The sequence below is a fragment of the Sus scrofa genome, chromosome 6 (genome assembly GCF_054392235.1).
Source record: "Sus scrofa isolate SSC_HxYL_T2T_F1_AM1 chromosome 6, Sscrofa_HxYL_maternal_Yorkshire_Landrace_v2.0, whole genome shotgun sequence".
Lineage (NCBI taxonomy): Eukaryota > Metazoa > Chordata > Mammalia > Artiodactyla > Suidae > Sus > Sus scrofa.
In genome coordinates, this window is record NC_139388.1 from 77,306,623 (window position 1) to 77,328,678 (window position 22,056).

Below are 22,056 nucleotides of genomic sequence, written 5' to 3' on the forward strand. Positions count from 1 at the left end.
GCATGGGGAAGCTCTGCCTCTTGCCTGGGGTGCCCACACCCACTATCCACTCCATGCCTGAGCAGCACCAGCCTCTGGGTCCTCAGCAAGGAGCCTTCCTTCGAGTGCCCTTTGTCTATGGTCGCTGCGATGATGAACTTCCTGTGACATTGACTGTGAGTGTTTCTGAGATGGTGTTTCTGGAAGAGATAGTTAGCATTTGAGTCCATCCACTGAGTGGGGAGAGCTGCCCTTGCTAGTGTGGGTGGCGTCACCCAATACCTTGGGGGCCTGAGTGGAAGAAGACTGCATGCACTCTCCCTCTTTCTCTTCTTGCCCATGAACAGTGGAGCTTCTGGCTCTTGAGACTTGAGATGGTGCAACTTCCACCAGTGGTGTCATTGTTCTCAGGCTTTTGGCCTTGGATTTGGAGTTGCATCATCAGCTCCCCTGGTTTTCCACCCTCAGTCTCAGTCAGAGCTATACATCTAACTTTGCTGGTTCTCTCGCTTGTAAGTGGCGGACTTTGGAATTCATCATCCTCTGGAACTGTGCAAGGCCACTCCCCTCAAAATTCCTAATGCATATACATGCTGCTATGTTCATGATAAAATACGCTAGACTAGTTTTCCCCGATAGGGAGAGATAGCCAATGATATGGGAGTGATGTCAATCTCTCCATGACATGACCTACCACCACAAAGGCTCTAACTCCTGACATGGTGAGGAAATGCTAGGGAGTTCCTGTTGTGCCTCAGGGGCAATGAACCCAACTAGTATCCATGAGGAAGTGGGTTCGATTCCAGGCCTGGCTTAGTGGCTTAGGGATCCATCACTGCTCTGAGCTCTGTTATAGGTTGCACATACATCTCCAATCTGGCAATGCTGTGGCTGTGGTTGTGGCTGGCAGCTACAACTTCAATTCAACCCCTGGCCCGGGATCTTCCATATGCCTTGAGTGTGGCCCTAAAAAGATGAAAGAAAGAGAGAGAGAGAGAGAGAGAGAGAGAGAAAGAAAGAAAGAAAGAAAGAAAGAAAGAAAGAAAGAAGAAAGAAAGAAAAAGAAAGAAAGAAAGAAAGAGAAAGAAAGAAAGAAAGAAACAAAGAAAGAAACAAAGAAAGAAAGAATGAAAGAAAGAAATGCTAAAACCCTGTGACATGCTTGTACTGTTTTATAGTCTGCTTCAAAGGAATTTGGATGTCTTTGCTCATCACAATTCAAGAAAACACTACCCACTTCCATGGGTTGGTGAGGACAAGAGGCTCTGGCTCTTCTGTAGTGTGGTGGCCCCTTCTAGACCTGGGGGTTCTCCTTGTGTAGTGACACCCTTGCCCAAAACACTCAAAGGCCAGGAACTGAGACTAATGGACCCAGGTGGAGAACCACAAGCAATGCTCATGTTCAGCGTCATGGCCTGAGTCAGCAGCGAGGGCCCTGCTTTTGTTTAAAGGTCTTCTTTCAAATGTCTCTTTGGCCACCAAGGATGTTCCCCTGACTGTATACAATCACTCACTGAACAGCCACAGAAATAAGAAAAACGGTAAAAGATGCCCAAGACAGAACAGAGAACTGATGGGAAGAGTAGAGTTTCAGATCATAGACAATTCAGTGCATCTTGTCATTCATCAGTAACTAGAGGTGCCTAAGGTGTGAGCAGACAAAACAGGGTAATATATCAAGGAGAACACCAGTCCATGTGCACAAAGACTCTTTATTTGTGACCATTTCTTTACAAACCTCCACCCAGAGATAACTCCCACATGCGTGTGTCAATCCCAAATTTCTCTCCAGAAATTTAGATTCCCATTGCTGACCCTATAAACCCATGTGCCTGAAAGTCCCATCAACTCCCAGAATCCTGCACCCCTGCTAGACCTCCTCTCCTTTCCCCATTCACATTGAGCAGGTCGCTGAAACCATGAGTCTGTGTTCCCTTCGCGATGCACCCATGTCGTAGATTTCAGTTTTCAAGTGTCCAGAAGACAGCTTTGGACGGAGGCACCGATTAGGCAGGTGTATAACAGTGGTAGAGAAAGGGCTCCTCATGATAGAACGTCTTATTGCCCCAGCGAGGACACGGGCTGGAGCTGAGCCAGATGGTCCTGGGACCGCCAAAGCCCCTCATCATCTCAATCAGCTGCGCCTTCAGCTGGGCAAGTCTCCCCAGGTGGAGGGCTCCACCGGAGCTGAAACTCTCCCGAGGGGCAGGATAAAACTCTTCCTTTAAACTGGACAGCCTGGCGGTGTGACCCAGCAGCTTCTCCATGATGGCCATGGAGAGGAGGTTCCCACACAGGCTGATGGTCCTGAGCTGGGAGCAGCGGCTCAGGGCAGGCAGGATGGCCTCCAGCTGGGAGTCCATGATCCCACACTGCTCTAAATTCAGTTCCTCGAGGTTGGATGCAACTTCCTCCAGCAGAACTTGGAGATCAGGAGTAAATTGGGTCAGCATGATGCCACTCAGATCCAGGCCTTTGAGCCGGCTGATGTGTGGCCACTGGGACAGATGGGTCAAGTCTGATTCTGTTAGCTGGCAGTTAGTTATTATGAGGTTGTCCAAGGGGTTCCTCAGGCTCCTGGGGAGAAAACAAGCAATGGGTCTGAGAAACCAGTGTGGTAAGAGAGCTAAACTTGAAGAGACGAGTCTTTCGAACTGTCTTATGAAGATCAACACCCAGAATTCCTAGTCTCATTTTAGGCCGAGTCCTTTCACCGTCCCTGTGTGGTTGGGTCAAGCTTACAGTATCTTGAAAACGCTACTCAGTAGCTAAGCAGAGTAAAACCTATTGCGCTTCGTTACAGTGATGAATGAAGAGAAGGGAATGGGCAAGAACATGCACAGAGGAAAGCCTGACACCGAGTCTCGATCGAGTGTGGGCATCACTAAATTTTCCTATTAGGAGACAGAGCATAAAATCCTTCAACTCAGGCTTCTTTCAGCCCATGCTCGTGCCCCAGGCACCTGTATGTCTAGGCCAGATGAGACGGGTGGGAGACATGGACAGAGAATCAAAGTGGGCAAGGTCCCACATCAACTGGAGGGGCCAGTCTGCAGGGGCCCACATCCATCCCTGCATCCTCTGCAAACCACTTACTACTTTTGATTTTTTGCTTTTTAGGGCCCCACCTGCGGCGTAATGGAAGTTCCCAGGCTAGGGGTCCAATCGGAGCTACAGCTACTGGCCTACACTAGAACTGCGACAACGCCAGATCTGCTCTGTGCCTGTGACCTACACCATAGCTCACGGCAACACCGGGTCCTTAACACACTGAGGAAGGCCAGGGATTGGACCGGCATCCTCACACATACTAGTTGGACTTGTTTCCGCTGAGCCCGGCCGACAAGAACTCCTACTTAGTCACTTTTGAATAGCCTGTTGCCTCCTGCTCCATGACCATCATCCCAGCATCATCCATTTCGTACCTATTCACTACCTTACCAGGAGCACATTAACAACCATGTACAGATGGGGTAATTCGACAGAGGCTTGTTATGTAAACAAAAACGGTGAGCACAGCACCTCCTTTTAGAAAAATTCCTGTCTGATGGTTTTCCACCTTCAATGCCCCCTGTTTTCCTAAGTACTCTGAACGACATCACTTCCTGAAGAAAAAAATCTAATACTCACACCCTCACTAGATTCAGCCCCCCACCACCTGTACCTTCCTCGTATGATGCCCTGCTCCAGAACCTCTATCCAAGATTGTCTGCCTGCCTTGATTTCGGTGGTTGCGGGAGAGCACAGCTCAGAAGAGACCAGCAATGGAGATGGTGCATTTGACATATTAGTGTTCTGCTCACTGTTACTCGGCCAGTGGTGCCACCCTCACCTGAGCATCTGGTCCAGGTGACCTTTGAGGAAGACGGGGGAGTCCATATAGAGATCCCGGAGGTGGTGCAGCCTGAGGAACTGAGAGGTAAATTGGACAACATGCTGCTGCTCCTTCTCCTCAAGGGCGGACCTATGGATGTGGGAGAGATAGAGTCTCTGCACATTGATCATCTGGCCCAGGAGAGGAGCAAACGCGGCCAGAGTGGACAGCTGCCAGGTGCAGTTCACTTGCACCTCCTGGATACAGTCCAGCTGCACCTGAGCCAGGACCTTCATAATATTTTCCATGGGCATTGCAGAGATCTTCAGCTTCTTACAGCACAGGTGTATGGAAATTTTCCTCCGTTCCACCCAGCTGAGGAGATAGGTGGTGAAGTGATCCAGGGTCCTTTTCTTCAGGCAAAGGTCTATGAACACATCCAAAGGGGCCACCGGCTGCTTTGTCCTTGACCTGACCTCAGCCACTGGTGCCATTTGTGATCTTGAGTAGACGTCATCACTGGATCCAGACCACATGATCCAGAAGTTCTGGCCAGTGCTCCGTAAATCCAGCACTTGCAGATTGCAGCCTCTGTGGGGAAAAAGGAGGTTGATGGGGATGCGCTAAAATGCACACAGGATGAAGCCACAGCCTCAGAATTTGACAGCCTACTGCCCGTCTGTGCTGCTGCTACTGCACAGCTTGAGGTCAGGAGCTGCCTTGCCCTCTCCTTCTCTCTTGCCTCACTTTCCTCCATCTCCCTCTGCCCTTCCTGGGTCTCCCTTGCTGGCACCTCTAAGCCTTCCTGGGAGGAGGAGGGGGGGCTTGTTCTTTCAGGTCCCCTTCATCTCAGGCACCCCTGTGTGTCCAGAAGCTATTTCCCACAGTGAGCCAGCGACTCTGAGCTTCTTCATGGCATCATCAGATCCCTCTGGCCCACCCCTTGATCATCCGCCTTCCCTCAGTGCCCTTGTCTCCTCTTGGATGCCCAGAACCCTACCAGGCTCCCTGGATCAGACTCACCTGGGGCGAACCTTCTGGGCCAGCAGAACATCAACCCCTTCCAGCACGGCTTGTATGGGCCTCCCGACCCTAACACGAGCCACGTCTTTCAGGCCCCCGAGAGGCAGGCGGATGAAGGGCCAGGCTTGCACCATGGCCTTCAGGGTCTGGCTGCGTCTCCTGTAGAAGGCCTTCATGAACAGTGCTGGGAAGAGCTCCCTGGGCAGAGAGTCCAGAGCAGAGATGGCCAAGGCTTCGTTCCTCAGCAGGCTGCTTTCTGCCAGGTCCAGGAGCCTCGGCGGGGTCCTCACGTTCATCCTCACTCAGCTCCAAATGGGATCCTGCAGAAACTGCCAGGGAGCAAGGGGGCCTTTTCAGACCAAGCATGAGCACGTGGTCTCCCCACCCCTCGGAGGAACCTATTCAGAGCCAAGGTCACTGCTCTTGCGGGGGTGGAAATGCCCTATTTACCCCTGCCGGCCCCCCCAATTCCACTCTGGGCTCAGTGGACACAAGCTCTAACTCCCTACTGGATCGAAAACATGCATCTCACTAGTTCTGATGGGGAAGAACGGCGACCACAAACCCATTAAGTTCCATCCACTGCTGTACTGAATTCATGTCCACTGGGAAGATGGTACCAAGAGGACTGAAGGCTGACCCCAGTCTTTCCTTGGAAAAGCCTTTTGGGTTATCACTTAGAGCCCCAAACTGGGGGAATAGGACCATTTCGTGGATCAGCACAACCCACATTGTCAATTACTGCAGTTACCTGGCTGGTAAAGATTAAGGCGAGAGCCCTAAAAGGAGTGTCACTTATGCACCAAATAAGTATTTTATTTTTGTTTAATTAATTCATTTATTTACTTAGTTTTGTTCTTTTTAAGGGCACAGCTGTGGCAGATGGAAATTCCCAGGCTAGGGGTCCAATCAGAGCTACAGCTGCCTCTGGGACCTACGCCACAGCTCTCTGCAACACTGGATCCTTAACCCACTGAGCAAGGCCAGGGATCAAACTTGAGTCCTTATGGATACTAGTTGTTTTTGTTACCTCTGAGCCATGACAGGAACTACCTAGACAAGTACCAAATAAGTATTTTAAATGTCTAGAAATAAAATCCAAAACAGACACATTTCATTAAGAATATCTCCTTGGTTCGGACAGTGAAAATTGATGAAAGCCAAAGCACAAACCAAAATATTATGGGATTCAGACAATACCAAAATATAAACCTTTTCAGATGAACCTGTGGTGTAGGTTCATCTGAAAAGATATAATCATTTAATCCGCCCCCTCCTGAGTTACGTGCCACCATTCAACACCAGCTGACCACAGGGAAGAAGAGGGTGCACCTTTCTGAGCTTGGGAACTTACTATGCCGATGCCTTCAGAGTGCTCGGGTCTCAGACCCATGGAGATAACTGGAGAACAAAACCGGTGACTCCAGAGCCAAAAGATTCTGCATTTCTTCTTTGGTGCCTGAGGTTTTATAGACCTTTCTAATCATATCAACCCTCTTTGCATCTGCTAACATCCAATCAGAAAGGGACACCTGATTAGATTCCAGATTGCTGATCAGATTAATTCTGATTGGATCCTTTTTTTTTTTTTTTTCCTCTCAGATCACTTGGTTGAATGAAGTATCCCTCCAAGAAAGAGAAAGAATGATGGAGGCAGGAGGATCAGGATTGCATTCGTCCATTTACTCCAGGAACATTGATTGGATTCTGCCAATAGGGGCAGTTATATTCCTGGGTGTGACCGGTAAAGGGATAATTGGTTTCTGACTTTAGATCAAAGGAAACAAAAACAAAAAAAAAAAAAAAAAAGGAAAAAGAAAGAAAAGAAAAGAAAAGAAAAAGAAAAAGAAATCATCACTGTTTGAGGATCTTTGGACACATCAAAATATCAACATGTCCCTGAATAAGATGTCCCCATTGTGTCTCTGCTGTACAGAAACCAACTAGTATCCATGAGGACATGGGTTCAGTCCCTGGCCTCGCTCAGTGGGTTAAGGGTTTGATTTGGCATTGATGTTGAGCTGTGGTGTAGGCTGGCAGCTGCAGCTCCAATTCGACCCCTAACCTGGGATCTTCCCTATGCCACAGGTGCAGCCATAGAAGGAGGGAGAAAAAAAAGAGGGCTCCTTCCGATTTAAGAAAGGATTAAAAAAAAAAAAAGTCCTTGAATTTAAACAGCTTCCTGAAGACAGTGTTGTTTTTCCCAAAGGGGGGGAAAAAAAATACATCCCTGTATCAACTTGTCACTTAGGTGTTATGTCAGACATGTAGGAGACCGCAAGTCTATATGCAGGCAGTAAGGGAAGCGCTTTTGGGGTATGTGCTTAAATTTGCAGCCTTAAGCCCAGCCTCCTCCTCCGAAGGTAGGCAGGTCAAAATCATCATGAGAAGTAAGGGCAAGGGCTGAGCAGTTTGGAGCTGCGCCTTCCTAAAGGGACCACATGAGTGATGGTAATAATGTAAATTAAGGGTTTTTTTCTTTTTTTTCCTTAGGAAAGAGAGATTTAAAGCTATTTCTCTGGGGAGTATTTAGATATTATTACAAGAGAGTGGCTAAGTTTCATTGTCGAGGGTGTTTCCTCCCCAAAAGGTGGGCTCAGCCCAGCATTCTGGTATAAAAAGACTTAATCGGAGAATGTGAGCAGAGGGAAATGTGTGAGCCCTGAGAAATCAGATTTTCAAGACCGAGAGCCACTGAGGGTGGGCGATGCAGGCTCTTTGGGAACTTGGAGCCAGAGAGCAAGTGCACGTGGGTCAGTCACACCTAACCCTGTCATCCAGGGATAGAAGACACTTTCTTCAATGTCTTTCCTATCGAGGACACTTTCCAGATGGCACATGGTCCCAGCCTATCTCCAGGTGCTTTGACAGCTGAAACGTTATCCCACTGGCTCCTTTCCAAGTGTATTTTGAGAGTTACCGTTTCCTCCAAATTAGGTTCAACACAGATTCTGATCAAGGGGACACCGAGAGACACAGAAATAAAATTCTGCTTTTCCCTTCATATCAAGCACTGTTCACAAATACTGTTGTCCCAATATCGGTGGCCTCTCTACACCGATGCCACCAAATAGAAACATGGAGAGAGAGTTGGAGGAAACAAAAAGGGGCTTCACCTGCCAGGCAAAGATGGGAAGACAGCAGGCTAGTGCCTCAAGGACTGTGCCTCCCTCCCCCCATCCTTAGAGGGGGTAGTGAGGAGTCTTAGTGTTTGAGGAGCAGGGCATGATCAGCTCCTGGGCGTTTTCCTGATTGGTGGGGGGTGAGCAGATTGGGAGGCGTCGTCCTCAACTTTCTGGTTCCAATCAGTCTGGGGTCCTCGTGCTTGTGGGCAGCACACAGTTGACTTCTTCCACCCAGTGGGGGCTTCAGCACCTGCAAAACTGCTCCAAGGACCTGGCTGAGAATATTATCTATAGTCTTTGAAGAAGAACTAACTAAAGGTCCTTAACTTTGCCAAATGGCTAAACTATCATTATTCTGCCTTGCTTGACTGTTTTCCTTTTTCTCTGTTTTTCTCACTCCTTTGATTAAGTTGATTCTTCGACTAAATTTTTTTTCTCTAGATAAAAAGGCAGGTGGAGGACATAAGTGGGGTCCCACTCTGGGACGGCCTCACAGGGTCCTGCTCGGTTACAAAATCAATGCCTTTCCAGCACTAAATTCAGAAGCTATATTTGGTTTTTAAGGATTTGCCAATTCAAGGGCTGACTCCCACCCTGGGTGCACCAGGCGGAAATTCTCCTGAAGCTTGAGGCCACAAAAAAAGAAGGACCCTCTTTCCAAATCCAGTAACTTCTCATTTGCTCCCCACCCCCCATTAATTGAGTGCCCAGACAATTCTGATATAGCACTGGCTGTCAAGCTGCCAAGGAGAGGATTCTTTGAAGAGTCCTTCTTGGGAATGTTCCACAAGATTATTCTCAGCACACTTCTGCCCAGAGAGTAAATCACCTTTGTGAAGATAGGGTTAAGCTGATTCTGCTCAATGGACATTTTAACTCCCAGGCCACCAAGCCCTCTCTCCCCTTTTTTCTTTATGATGGCCCCCCCACCCACGGCATATGGATGGTTCCAGGCTAGGGACTGAACCAGAGGTGCAGCTGAGGCCTATGCCACAGCCACAGCAACACCAAATCTGAGCACATCTTTGACCTATTTTTTACCTTGTGGCAGCACCAGATCCTTAATCCACTGAGTGAGGCCAGGGGTCTAACCCATATCCTCATGGAGACTGCACTGGATTCTTAACCTGCTGAGCCACAGCAGGAAATTGTGGGAAATTGTGGGATGTCCACAGTGGGATTCCACCAATTTAATTAATGACTGCAATTCAGTGAGATGAGTAACAATGATAATCACAAACTTCTCTGTGTATTAAACACAAGCTGAGTGTTAGCAAAAAGGGCTTTCAGCTTTTCACTATTGAGAATGAGGTTATCTGTGGGTTTGTCATATGTGGCCTTTATTATGTTGATGTAGTTTCCCTCTGAGTCCACTTTTGAAGAGTTTATCTTAAATTGGTGTTAAATTTTGTTAAAAGCCTTTTCTGCAGCTATTGAGTGGATCAAATGGTTTTCATTCATCAATTTTTAACACTTTATTACTTTATTTATTCATTTAGTTTTTCTCTTTTTCTAGGGCCATACCCATGACACAAGGAGGTTCCCAAGCTACAGGTCTAATCGGAGCTGTAGCCGCCTGCCCACGCCAGAGCCACAGCAACACCAGATCCTTAACCCACTTTGTGAGGCCAGGGATGGAACATGCATCCTCATAGTTACTAACAGGGTTCCTTACCACTGAGCTGTCTGTGTGCATGTTTTTATGGGGACATAGATTTCAATGCATTTGCGTAGATACCAAGGAGGGAGAGTGACTTTAGAGGGGGCTGGTCTCCAGGGCCTCCCACCAGCTGGCACCACTAGGAAGACTGAAGATTCATTGTCCTCCTCTGCAGCCCAGGAGAGGTGGCCTTCCTGCACTCCTGGGTGCCTTTACGCATCCAGAAGTGGACACCGGGGTTACTCATATTGTACAAAATAGCGCAGTAGAATTTGAGGAGAATTCCTTGATTCCTGATGACCCTGGGGGGAGAGTGTCCCAGCATTATAGACAGGTTCCAGGTTCCAAAAGGGGTGATGTTTGTGGGCTGCCAAGAGAGGGGGCTACCCTGTCAGCTCACACTGGGAGAAGAATTGGACACACAGAAATATTCTAAACTCCTGACCAAGGACCTCAGAGCAGACGATTTGGATTCTCCCTTGGGATCCAGTGACTAGAGAAGGGGGTCAGGACATCCCCTGGAGGGATTCAGTGGGCTGCTCAGACTGGGCAGCAAAGGAGGTCATGAGAACAGGTGAGCAGGACAGGGGAGAAGTGACAAATTCAGGCTTCTCACCAGACCCTGGGAGTTGTGCTGGGCTGAGAACTGGGTAGGGAGGATGGACCTCTGTGCCAATGTGCTCCCTTGATGCCCAGTGTGCCCCCAAGAAAGTAGGTCCTATGTGGATGTGATAGAGAAATTCCCCTTGTCTCAGGGGGATGGGAGATCACTGAGCTTTAATAATTTCTAGAACATTCCAACACTTTGAACCCTGCGACCTCTCTGGTTCTCATGGAAGCTGGGATCCCATAGAAACACCTCCAGCTGAGTCCCTCACCTGAGGGAATCTACCAATTATTCCCTGCATGGAAGTGGGCAGGTTTCTCCCCAAGATCAGACCCAAGTCCACCAGGAGAAACATGGGGACAGAGCAGTGAGCTTTACGTTTTGTGGGAAGGGTATTTGACGTAGGGAGTGAAAAGTGCTGACACTTTTGTTCACTGAGTTTATGCTCAATAAACAGATGTTTATGAATATCATGTGACTTATATCTCTCTACTGAAGCTCATTTATAAAAGCGATAGATGTCACAGGAGTTTAAAAAGTCTACTGAGATTGAAAGAAATGGAAAGATGTGCTATGCTCATGGATTGGAAGAATTAAAATTGTTCAAATGGCCATGCTACCCAAAGCAATCTACCGATTTAATGCAAAACCTATCAAATCGCCCATGACATTTTTCTCAGAAATAGAGCAAGTAATCCAAAAATTTATATGGAGCCATAAAAGATCCAGATGCCAGATGCCTGAGGGTGGGGAAACGCCAGGAGACATAACGCTCCCAGACTGCATACAATGCTACACAGCTACAGTAATCTACATCATGTGTGTTTATACAAAAACAAAAATACAAATCAACAGGAGACTAGGAAGCCCAGAAGGAAACCCAGACCCCTGAGGTCAATTAGACTTCAACAGAGGAGGCAAGAACATAAAATGGGAAAACGAGAGCCTCTTCAGCAAGCGTACATGGGAAAACTGGACAGCTGCATGTTAGTCAATGAAACTCGAACACACCCTCACACCATGCACGAAAAGAAACTCCAAATGGCATAAAGCCTTAAACATAAGGCATGATACCATAAAACTTCTGGAAGAGAACATAGGCAAAATATTCTCTGACATCAACCGTACAAATGTTTTAAGGAAAGTCTCCCACGGCAAGAAAAAGAAAAAGAAAAACAAACGAATGGTACCTATTCAAGCTTATAAGCTTTTGCACACAAAATAAACTATTAAAAAGAAAGAAAGGAGTTCCTGTTTTGGTGGAGCAGAAACGAATCCGACTAGGAGCCATGAGGCTGGGGGTTCCATCCCTGGTCTTGCTCAGTGGGTTAAGGATCCGGTGTTGCTGTGAGCTGTGGGGTAGGTCACAGACACGGCTTGGATCTGGCGTTGCTGTGGCTGTGGTATAGGCCAGCAGCTACAGCTCCAATTAGACCCCTAGCCTGGGAACCTCCATATGCTGCAGGTGCGGTCCTCAAAAGACAAAAGACAAAAATAAAACAAAATAAAAATAAAATAAAAAAGAAAGAAAATATAATCTACAGTATGAAAGAAAATACAAACATTGCTTCAAATAGGGGCTTTATCTACAAAATATACACACAACTCATACACCTCAACAACAACAACAAAAAACAAACAACCCAATTGATAAATGGTGAGAAGACTTAAATAGACATTTCATCCACTTGTGGATGGCCAATAGGCACATGAAAAGATACTCAAAACCACTACTTACTGGAGAAATGGATCAGAACTACAAAGGCATCACCTCACACCAGTCAGAATGGCCATCATTAACGAGACTACAAATAACAAATGCTGGAGAGGGTGAGGAGAAAAGGAAACCCTCCTACACTGTCGGTGGGAATGTGAATTGCTACAGCCACTGTGGAAAACGGTAGGAATATTCCTCAGAAAACTAAACATAGAACTGCCATATGATCCAGAAATCCCACTCCTGGACATCTATCTGGGCAAAACTACCATTCAAGAAGATAATGCACACCTATATTCACTGCAGCACAATTCACAATATTCAAGACATGGAAAGAACCTAAATATTCATTGACAGACGAGTGGATTAAGAAGATGGGGTACAAATAGACAATGGCATACTAATCAGCCACCAAAATCGAAAAAATAAAGACATTCAGAGCAACGTGGATGCATCTAGAGATTATCATACTAAATGAAGTATGTCAGAAAAGGCTAGTACCCTATGATATCGTTGATACGTGGAATCTAAAATATGACACAAATGAACCTATCTATGATACAGCAATAGACTTTTGGGTGTAGAGAACAGACCTGTGGTTGCCAAGGGGGTTGGGGAGAGAGTGGGATGGCCTGGGAGTTTGTGGTTAGTAGATGCAAACAATTACATTCAGAATGGATAACCAACAATCTCCTCCTATAAAGCAGAGGGAACCAGAGCCATCTCCTGGGATAGACCACGATAGAAAATAATATTTTATAAAAAGGACATATATATATGACTGGGTCACATTGCTTAATTGCTATATGGAAGAAATCATCACAGGTTTTTCTGTTTTTGTTTTTGTTTATTGTGGTTTTTTTTTTTTTTTTTTTTTTTTTGCTTTTTTAGGGCCGTATTTCTGGCATATGGGCATATGGAAGTTCCCAGGCTAGGGGTTTAATCAGATCTGCAGCTGCTGGCCTACACCACAGCCATAGCAATGCAGGATCCAAGCAGTGTCTGTAAACTACACCACAGCTCACAGCAATGCCAGATCCTTAACCCACTGAGCGAGGCCAAGGGTTGAACCCACCTCCTTGTGGATTTTAGTCAGATTCATTTCTGCTGTGCCACAATGGGAACTTCCTAACACAGCATTTTAAATCAACCATATGTTATAACATAAAATTTTTAAAAATTAAAAAAAATAAAAAAAAATAAAAATCCACTGAGTATAATCCAGCTTAACTCATTTTTTTTTTTTTTTTGGTCTTTTTTCCTTTTCTGGAGCCACTCCCACGGCATATGGAAGTTCCCAGGCTAGGGGTAGAATCGGAGCTGTAGCCACCGGCTTATGCCACAGACACAGCAACGTGGGATCCAAGCCGTGTCTGTGACCTACACCACAGCTCACGGCAATGCCAGATCCTTAACCCACTGAGCAAGGCCAGGGTTCCTAGTCGGATTCGTTAACCATTGCGCGACAACGGGAACTCCGAGTTTAACTCAATTTTGTTCAAAGTCTCTTGATACCCTTGGTAGGAATCTGGTGAAAGAAATCTCCAGAAAGATGCCAAGTGGAGAACAAACACTTTTGGAAAACCTATCTTTGGTTGGCTGTTTTATAACTGAGTTACTTGTACATCACAGTGAATGGAGGGAAGAAGATATGGAGGATTCTTTCTTCTCTTTTTTTTTTTTTTTTTTTTTTTTTTTTTTTTTGTCTTTTGTCTTTTTTTAGGGCCGCACTCGCGGCATGTGGTTCCCAGGCTAAGGGTCTAATCGGAGCTATAGCCACTGGCCTACACCACAGCCACAGCAATGCCAGATTCAAGCTGAACCTGCAACATACACCACATCTCATGGCAACACTGGATCCTTAACCCACTGAGCGAGGCCAGAGATCGAACCCACAACCTCATGGTTCCTGATCGGATTCTTTTCTGCTGCGCCATGACGGGAGCTCCCATGACGGGAACTCCCGAGGAGGGTTCTTGGGAGTGGAGGGAGGGTCAGATTTTCCTTGTTTCCTGAAACTGCAAATATTCTTTGTGTGATGCAGACCAGGGTGGGAGACCTCCCTACTCCTGGCAGACCCTTAAGCACAAAACAGAGCTTCTGATTTCTGTAGGAAAAGGTATTGGTATTTGTGAACAATCCTTAATATGAGGAGAAAAAGAAAGTCTTATTTCTGTGCCTAATGGTGTCACCTTGATTTGAATCTGTATTGAACTTAACTAATTATCAGAAAATTATAAGCATCAAAATGTATACGGAAAGGGCCAGTGGGATTAGGATTCTGCTGCCAAGAACCTTGGAACATGAGTGGGGCACATTGCCAACTGGGAGCATCTTCTGTGAGATGCACCTAAGGAAAATGTTTACTGGCAGGAGCTGGCAGGACAAGGACAGGACTAGATACAACGGACTCACCCTTATTTCTCCCCTGGCTTCAAGATCCCCAAGAGCCCACAGTGGCCACCTTCCGTGGAATCTCAGTCTTGGGAATGTCTCACTTCCTGGGGCTCACTCCTCTTTCTCTGCTAACATTCTCAGACTTAGTCTTTGCTTCCATCCAGTTTACTATGCTGATCCCATCTTTCTGGCAGGAAACATCTTTTGTGTGTGTGTGTGTGTGTGTGTGTGTGTGTGTGTGTGTGTGTGTGTGTGTGTGTGTGTCTTTTTAGGGCTGCACCTGAAGCATATAGAAGGTCCCGGGCTAGGGGTCAAATCAGAGCTGCAACTGCCAGCCTACATCACAGCCACAGTAACTCAGGATCCAAGCTGCATCTTCAACTTACCCCACAGCTCATGGCAATGCCAGATTCCTGACCCACTGAGCAAGGCCAGGGATTGAACCCTCATCCTCATGAATACTAGTCGGATTCATTTCTGCTGCATCACAATGAGGATGCCCATGACAGGAAACAATTTATATGATAACAACTCTCTTCATTGTGACACTCTTTTTTAATTTCTAAACTCAACCCAGGAGTTGCCGTCGTGGCGCAGTGGTTAAGGAATCCGACTAGAAATCATGAGGTTGCAGGTTCGGTCCCTGCCCTTGCTCAGTGGGTCGACGATCCGGCGTTGCCGTGAGCTGTGGTGTAGGTTGCAGACGCGGCTCGGATCCTGTGTTGCTGTGGCTCTGGCGTAGGCCAGTGGCTACAGCTCCGATTCGACCCCTAGGCTGGGAACCTCCATATGCAGTGGGAGTGGCCCAAGAAACAGCAAAAAAAAAAAAAAAAAAAAGACAATTAAAATAAAATAAAATAAAATATTTGCTAAAAAAATAAATTAAAGAATAAAAATAAATAAAAATAAAAAAAGGATACAATTTTTTCTTCTTTGCAGGACAGATGCTCACTCATAGACTTTGAAAAACTTATGGTTTCCAACCTGGACAGCTGCATGCAAATCAATGAAACTAGAACACACCCTCACACCATGCACAAAAATAAACTCAAAATGGCTGAAAGACTTAAATATAAGACAAGACACCATCAAACTTCCGGAAAAGAACATAGGCAAAACTTTCTCTGACATAAACCTTACAAATATTTTCTCAGGTCAGTCTCCCAAAGCAACAGAAATAATAGCAAAAATAAACCAATGAGAACTAATCAAACTGACAAGCTTTTGCATAGCAAAGGAAACCGAAAAGAAAACAAAAAGACAACTTATAGAATGGGAGAAAATCCTTTCAAATGATGCAACTGACAAGGGCTTAATCTCTAAAATATACAAACAACTTATACAACTCAACAGCAAAAAAGCCAACAACCCAATGGAAAAATGGGCAAGACGCGGGAATAGACATTTCTCCAAGGAAGATATACAGATGGCCAACAAGCACATGAAAAAATGCTCAACATCCCTGATTGTTAGAGAAATGCAAATCAAAACCACCATGAGGAGTTCCCCTCGTGGTGCAGGGGAAAAAATCCAACTAGTAACCATGAGGTTTCGGGTTCCATCCCTGGCCTCGCTTAGAGGGTTAAGGATCCGGTGTTGCCGTGAGCTGTGGTGTAGGTCGCAGACGGGGCTCGGATCTGGCATTACTGTGGCTCTGGTGTAGGCTGGCAGCAACAGCTCTGATTAGACCCCTAGCAGGCGAACCTCCGTGTGCCGTGGGAGTGACCCTAGAAAAGGCTAATAGACCAAAAAAAAAAAAAAGACTACCATGAGATACCACCTCACACCAGTCAGAATGGCCATCATTAATAAGTCCACAAATAACAAATGCTGGAGGGGGTGTGGAGAAAAGGGAACCCTCCTGCACTGTTTGTGGGAATGTAAGCTGGTACAACTACTACGGAGAACAGTATGGAGGTACCTTAGAAAACTATATATAGAACTACCACATGATCCAGCAACCCCACTCTTGGGCATATAGCCGGACAAAACTTTCCTTAAAAAAGACACATGCACCCACATGTTCACTGCAGCTCTATTCACAATAGCCAAGACATGGAAACAACCTAAATGTCCATCGACAGATGATTGAATTTGGAAGATGTGGTATGTACACACAATGAAACACTCAGCCATACAAAAGAACAAAATAATGCCATTTGCAGCAACATGGATGGAACTAGAGACTCACATACTGAGTGAAGTAAATCAGAAAGAGAAATACAAATACCATATGACATCACTTATACCTGGAATCTAATATATGGCAGAAATGAATCTTTCCACAGAAAAGAAACTCATGGACTTGGAGAACAGACTTGTGGTTGCCAAGGGGAAGAGGGAGGGAGTGAGATGGATGGGGACCTTGGGACTAATAGATGCAGACTCTTGGCTTTGGAATGGACAAGCAGTGGGATCCTGCTGTGTAGCACTGGGAACTATGTCTGGTCCCTTTGATGGAGCATGATAATGTGAGAAAAAAGAATGTATACATGTATGTGTAACTGGGTCACCATGTTGTACAGTAGAAAAGAAAAAATGTATTGGGGAAATAACAATTGATTACAATAAAAAAAGAAAAGAAAAGAAAAAGAAAAACTTTTGTATTCCAAAGGAGACAGTTTGGGAGTGGGGGATGGTCTGGGGGTTTGGGATGGAAATGCTATAAAACTGGGTTGTGATGATCAATGTACAGCTATAAATGTAATATAATTCATTGAGTTAAAAAAAAGAATGTATATTTGGTTCGATCAAGTCATCTGGACAGAAACAAAGATCCAATCTGGAATAACCTAATCGTTGACCTGGGATCCAATCAGGTAGCACCTTCTGATTGGAGGTTAGTAGCTGGTAAGGGAGATGATATGATCAGAAAGCTCTATAAAAGCCTCAGGCAGCAAAGGAAAGAGGCAGACACTTCTTCCTCTGGAGTCACTGTCTGGGTTCTCCACCTGGCCTGAGCTCTGAGTATTCACTCCACGACCACATCCCAGCGGGTGAGTTACTGACCTCAACTAAAGACAACCTCAGTCTATCTAGGTCAGCAGGTCTTGAATGGTGGCCTGCAGTTCAGGATGGCAGGGAGATTTTCCATTTTCAATCTTTTCAGATGTACAGTTATAAAATTTTGAGTTTGCCTCTAAATGTAGTTTCACCTTAATTTCAAACATATTTTTTTTTTTTTGGTCTTTTGTCTCTTTTGGGCCTCAAGCATGACATATGGAGTTTCCCAGTCTAGGGGTCTAATCAGAGCTGTAGCTGCCAGCCTACGCCAGAGCCACAGTAAGGCCATCTGAGCCGCATCTGTGACCTACACCGCAGCTCACGGCAACACCAGATCCTTAACCCATTGAGAGAGGCCAGGGGTCGAACCTGCAACCTCATGGTTCCTAGGTGGATTTATTTCCCCTGGGCCAAGACTGGAACTCCTTAATCTCAAGCATTTTGCTGTGTATTTTGCTTTATATCATTTTTAAATATCTTAGACAATTAGATTTTATTTTTAGAGAAAAACATCTGTCTGGAATTTTACTTCTTTTTGATTTCCTTTCTTTCTTTCTTTTTTTTCCTTCTGTTTTCTTTTTTGGCTGGCCCACAGCATATGGAATTCCTAGCCAGGCATCAAGTCTGACCTAGAGTTGCGACCTGCAAGGTCACTTAACCCAATGTGCCAGGCCAGGGGTCTAACCCACATCACTGCCACTGCAAAGCACTATCAATCCTGATGCTCCACAGTGGGAACTCCAAGAATCTTATATCTTGACATTAAAAATATTTAGTTTTGTGGGAGTTCCCGTCATGGCTCAGCGGTAATGAATCTGACTAGGTTCCATGAGGTTGTGGGTTCGATCTTTGGCCTTGCTTGCTGGTCGGGGATCCAGCGTTACTGTGAGCTGGGGTGTAGTTCGCAGACTCGCTTGCATCCCGCATTGCTGTGGTTATGGTATAAGCTGGCAGCTGCAGCTCTGATTCAACCCCTAGCCTGGGAACTTCCATATGTCGAAAGTATGGCATATGGAAGTTAGATTTTTTGCTAAAAAGAAAAAAAAAAAACTCAGTTTGTGCAAATGACAATCATTTTAGGACTATTTCCTTAATCTTTCCCACCCCTGTTAAGTGTGGGAGCTTAGAATGGGGGCTGTGTTGTGCTATTTGTTGCGCCTGTTCCCACAGTTTTGTGCTCCATGGGATGGTCACAAACTTTTCTCCAAAAAGATTGGGCTCGGCCTTCAGGCTTGTGGGACCCACTTCCCAGTGCAACATAATGAAGTGACACAGTGATGGGAAAGGGATGGATTAGTGGTTGGGTTTCTTCCTCCTTAGTACATGTGAGAAGCTTGTTCTGGTGCCCACAGGGGCGGAGCTATGACTTTGTGCCCAGAGTGAAATTCGGATAAAACGAGGCCCTACCAGAGCCGTGACTGTGTCTCTGAGGTGGGTCCCCTGAAGGGTGGGGAGACAGATGAAAGTATTCGTGCTTGACCTCCTGAAGATGCCTTGTCTGTCAGCTTCCACAGGATTCCTTTAGCAGAAGAGCCAAGATGAGTGTCTGGAACCCTCTGAGACTGCGGGACCTGGCAGGAATGAGCCTGCTAAAGGACGAGGCTTTGGCCATCACTGCTCTGGAGTATCTGCCCACGGAGCTCTTCCCCCCACTGTTCATGGAGGCCTTCTATGGGAGTCACAGGGAGACCCTGAAGGCCATGGTGCAAGCCTGGCCCTTTGGCCGCCTGCCCCTGGGAGGCCTGATGCAATTTCCTCATGCAAGAGCCTTACAAGCCGTGCTGGATGGGCTGGATGTCCTGCTTGCCCAGAGGGTTCACCCCAGGTGAGTCTGATCCAGGCAGCGTAGTAGGATCCTGGCATCCCTGAAGTGACTGCAGGGAGAGTGGGTGGTAATGGCAGGGAACAGAGGCTACTGACGGCACCAGGGAAGAAGTACAGAGCCTTGGCCATTCCTGAGTCACACGGGAAAGGCTTTCCAGAAGTATAGGCGTGCCTGAGATGCAGAAGAACTTGAAAAAGAACATGTCTCAGGCTCTCCTCAGGGATGCTTCCAAGCACTAGGGGTAGAGAACCCAGAAGGATGGAAGGGAAAAGGAGGTGGAGGGAGGCAAGGCAGAGAGGGGAGAAGAGGGCGAGGCAGCAGGTGATATCAGGGCTATGGAGTAGGAGCACAGGTGGGAAGTCTGAGTGTTGCCTAAATTCTGAGGCTGTGCTTTCACCCAGTGTGGATTAATGAATCCATCCCAACCAACCCATCTGCTGTTTCCCCGCAGGAGGTGCAAACTGCGGGTGCTGGATTTGAGGAATACTAGCCATGACTTCTGGAGCATGTGGTCTGGAGCCAGGGCCCCCATGTGCTCAAGGATGCTGAAGGCACCGGTGGCTGAGGACAGGTCAAGGGCAGAGCATCCCTTGGCCCCCATGGAAATATTCATTGATCTCTGCCTCAGTGAGAAGACCCTGGATGGATTCCTCTCTTACTTCATGAGCTGGGTGGAAGAGAGACTACTCTCAATACACCTGTGCTGTAAGAAGCTGAGGGTGCTTTCAATGGACAAGAAAAACATTCAGGTTCTGCGTATGGTGCGGCTGGACTGTATCCAGGAGGTGGAAGTGAGTTGCACCTGGCCGCTGTCCACCCTGGCCACGTTTGCCCCTCTCCTGGGTCAGATGAGCAACATGCAGAGGCTTCTTGTCTCTCGTGTCCACGTATCTGCGCCTGAGGAGCAGGAGCAGCATTGCCTCCAGTTTACCTCTCAGTTCCTCAGGCTGCAGCACCTCCGGGATCTCCATCTGGAAGCTCCCTCCTTCCTTGAAGGCCGCCTGGACCAGATGCTCAGGTGAGAGTGGCACCGCTGGCCAAATCACAGTGAACACAGCACTAGAATGCCAAAGGCACTGGCTCTCTTGCAGCTCTGTCCCGAAGTGTTTGACCACATAGCCACAAAATCAAGGGAAAAGCACAAACTTGGGTGGAGGCTCTGGAAAGGGATACCATGCGCGGAAGTTACAGGCCAGGGGCTGGGATTCAGTGGAAGGGTGTGTGGGAAGTGGGACTTATGGCGCAGAGGACTTAGGAAAGTAGGTAAGTGAAAGGAGTGTTGCAGAGGGAAAACCGCATCCGACCTGAGCATTTCTCAAGGGAAGGTCTGTGCTCACCCCTTCTGGGACCACAGTGAGCTTCTCTCAAATTCCTCATCTGTCAAATGTCCACTTGTGCTGGAGATAAATGCCTAATACCTGGGAAATGCAGGATTCTGGAGATGGTGGGGTGGGATAGGCAGCACAAAGGGTATTCAGATGTGCTAGGTGGTTGCTGATGAAGCGGGATGGGCGAGAGCTCCTGCAGCCTGGCCATCCCAGCAGGTGGTGGTATAGGATCTTGTGTCTCTGCAGGTCACCCACCAGCCTTACCCGGCCTGAGATATGGCCTTCTGGGGCCAAGCATGGGCTGAAGGAAACCTGAGTTGAAGACATTTCATGTTTTGTTTCAGTGTTGAAATTCAGTGGTGTCCACACTTGATTGAGGCAAGGTGCCAGGCTCCCCTCTGAGAATGTTTTAGGTATTCCATTGACTTCACAGTCAGAGGCACATTGAATAAGTTTTACTCTGCTTATTGATGATTAAAAAAAAAGCTTTCAAGGCTCTATGAACCCGACCCAGCCACACCCTGAACGTGAAAGGACTCAGGCTCAAGTAGGACTGGGAATTCTAGGTATTGATTGGTATCAGATGGATGGTCAGATCAGTCTTGACCTTAGGCAAATCATGTTCCCCACCTCGAGGTCACCTTCAACACCTGTTTCCCAGAAATAATTCTTCTGCTTTGTCCCCAGGTGCCTGATGAGTCCCTTGGAGAACCTGGCAATAACCAACTGCCTGCTTACAGAATCAGACGTGACCCACCTGTCCCAGTGCCCCAGCATCAGTCAGCTAAAGGGCCTGGATCTGAGTGGCATCACCCTGACTCACTTCAGTCCTTACATCCTGCAGGTTCTGCTGGAGAAAGTTGCATCCACCCTGCAGGAACTGTACTTGGAGAAGTGTGGGATCGTGGACCCCCAGCTGGAGGCCATCCTGCCTGCCCTGAGACAGTGCTCAGCGCTCACCTCCTTCAGCGTGAGGGGGAACCTCCTCTCCATGGCCATCGTGCAGAAGGTGCTGGGCTGCACCACACGACTGCCCGGTTTATGCCAAGAGCTCTACCCTCCCCCTCGGGAGAGTTACAGCTCTCTGGGTACCCTTCTTCCAGGGAGACTCGCCCAGGTTCGGGCTGAGTTGTTAGAGAGCCTGAGAGCCTTAGGACGACCCAGGACCATCTGGATTAGCTACAGCCCCTGTCCTCACTGTGGAAATGACGCATTCAAACATGCAGAGCGCATTGTGTACAGCTGAAGGCCCCATGCCAGTTGGTTGTCTCCATGCAAAGATTTCCTCTGTTCACTTTGAAGATGAAATCTAGGACATAATTCCATCAAGAAGGGCAAACACCTTCAATGTGAATGGCAAAATGAAATGTGGTCCAGCAGGAGTGCAGGATTGCAGAGGATAATGTGATTTGGGGAATTGATGGGACTTAAAGGGACATGTGCTTTGTAGAGTCAGATACATGAATCTAAATTTCTGGAGGGAGGGAGTTCCCATGGGGCACGGAGGAAATGAATCCGACTAGGAATCATGAAGTTGCAGATTTGATCCATGGCTTTGCCTAGTGTGTTAAGGATTGA

General features: G+C 47.0%; 2 protein-coding genes across 2 annotated transcripts; one reads left to right on the top strand and one right to left on the bottom strand.

The window, feature by feature from the left end:
- Positions 1–1,677: 1,677 nt before the first annotated feature.
- On the bottom strand, positions 1,678–6,260 carry LOC100517830 (melanoma antigen preferentially expressed in tumors-like). Its single transcript, XM_003127616.3, has 4 exons — positions 6,171–6,260; positions 4,817–5,165; positions 3,812–4,384; positions 1,678–2,556 (listed from the first exon to the last, which is right to left on the bottom strand). Exons 2-4 carry the CDS (start codon positions 5,110–5,112, stop codon positions 1,986–1,988), a joined length of 1,440 nt encoding a protein of 479 aa, XP_003127664.3. The 5' UTR covers positions 5,113–5,165; positions 6,171–6,260; the 3' UTR covers positions 1,678–1,985.
- Positions 6,261–18,863: 12,603 nt separating this feature from the next.
- LOC100517659 (PRAME family member 6-like) lies at positions 18,864–21,724 on the top strand. Its single transcript, XM_005665019.3, has 3 exons — positions 18,864–19,150; positions 19,602–20,168; positions 21,166–21,724. Exons 1-3 carry the CDS (start codon positions 18,864–18,866, stop codon positions 21,722–21,724), a joined length of 1,413 nt encoding a protein of 470 aa, XP_005665076.3.
- Positions 21,725–22,056: the final 332 nt, after the last annotated feature.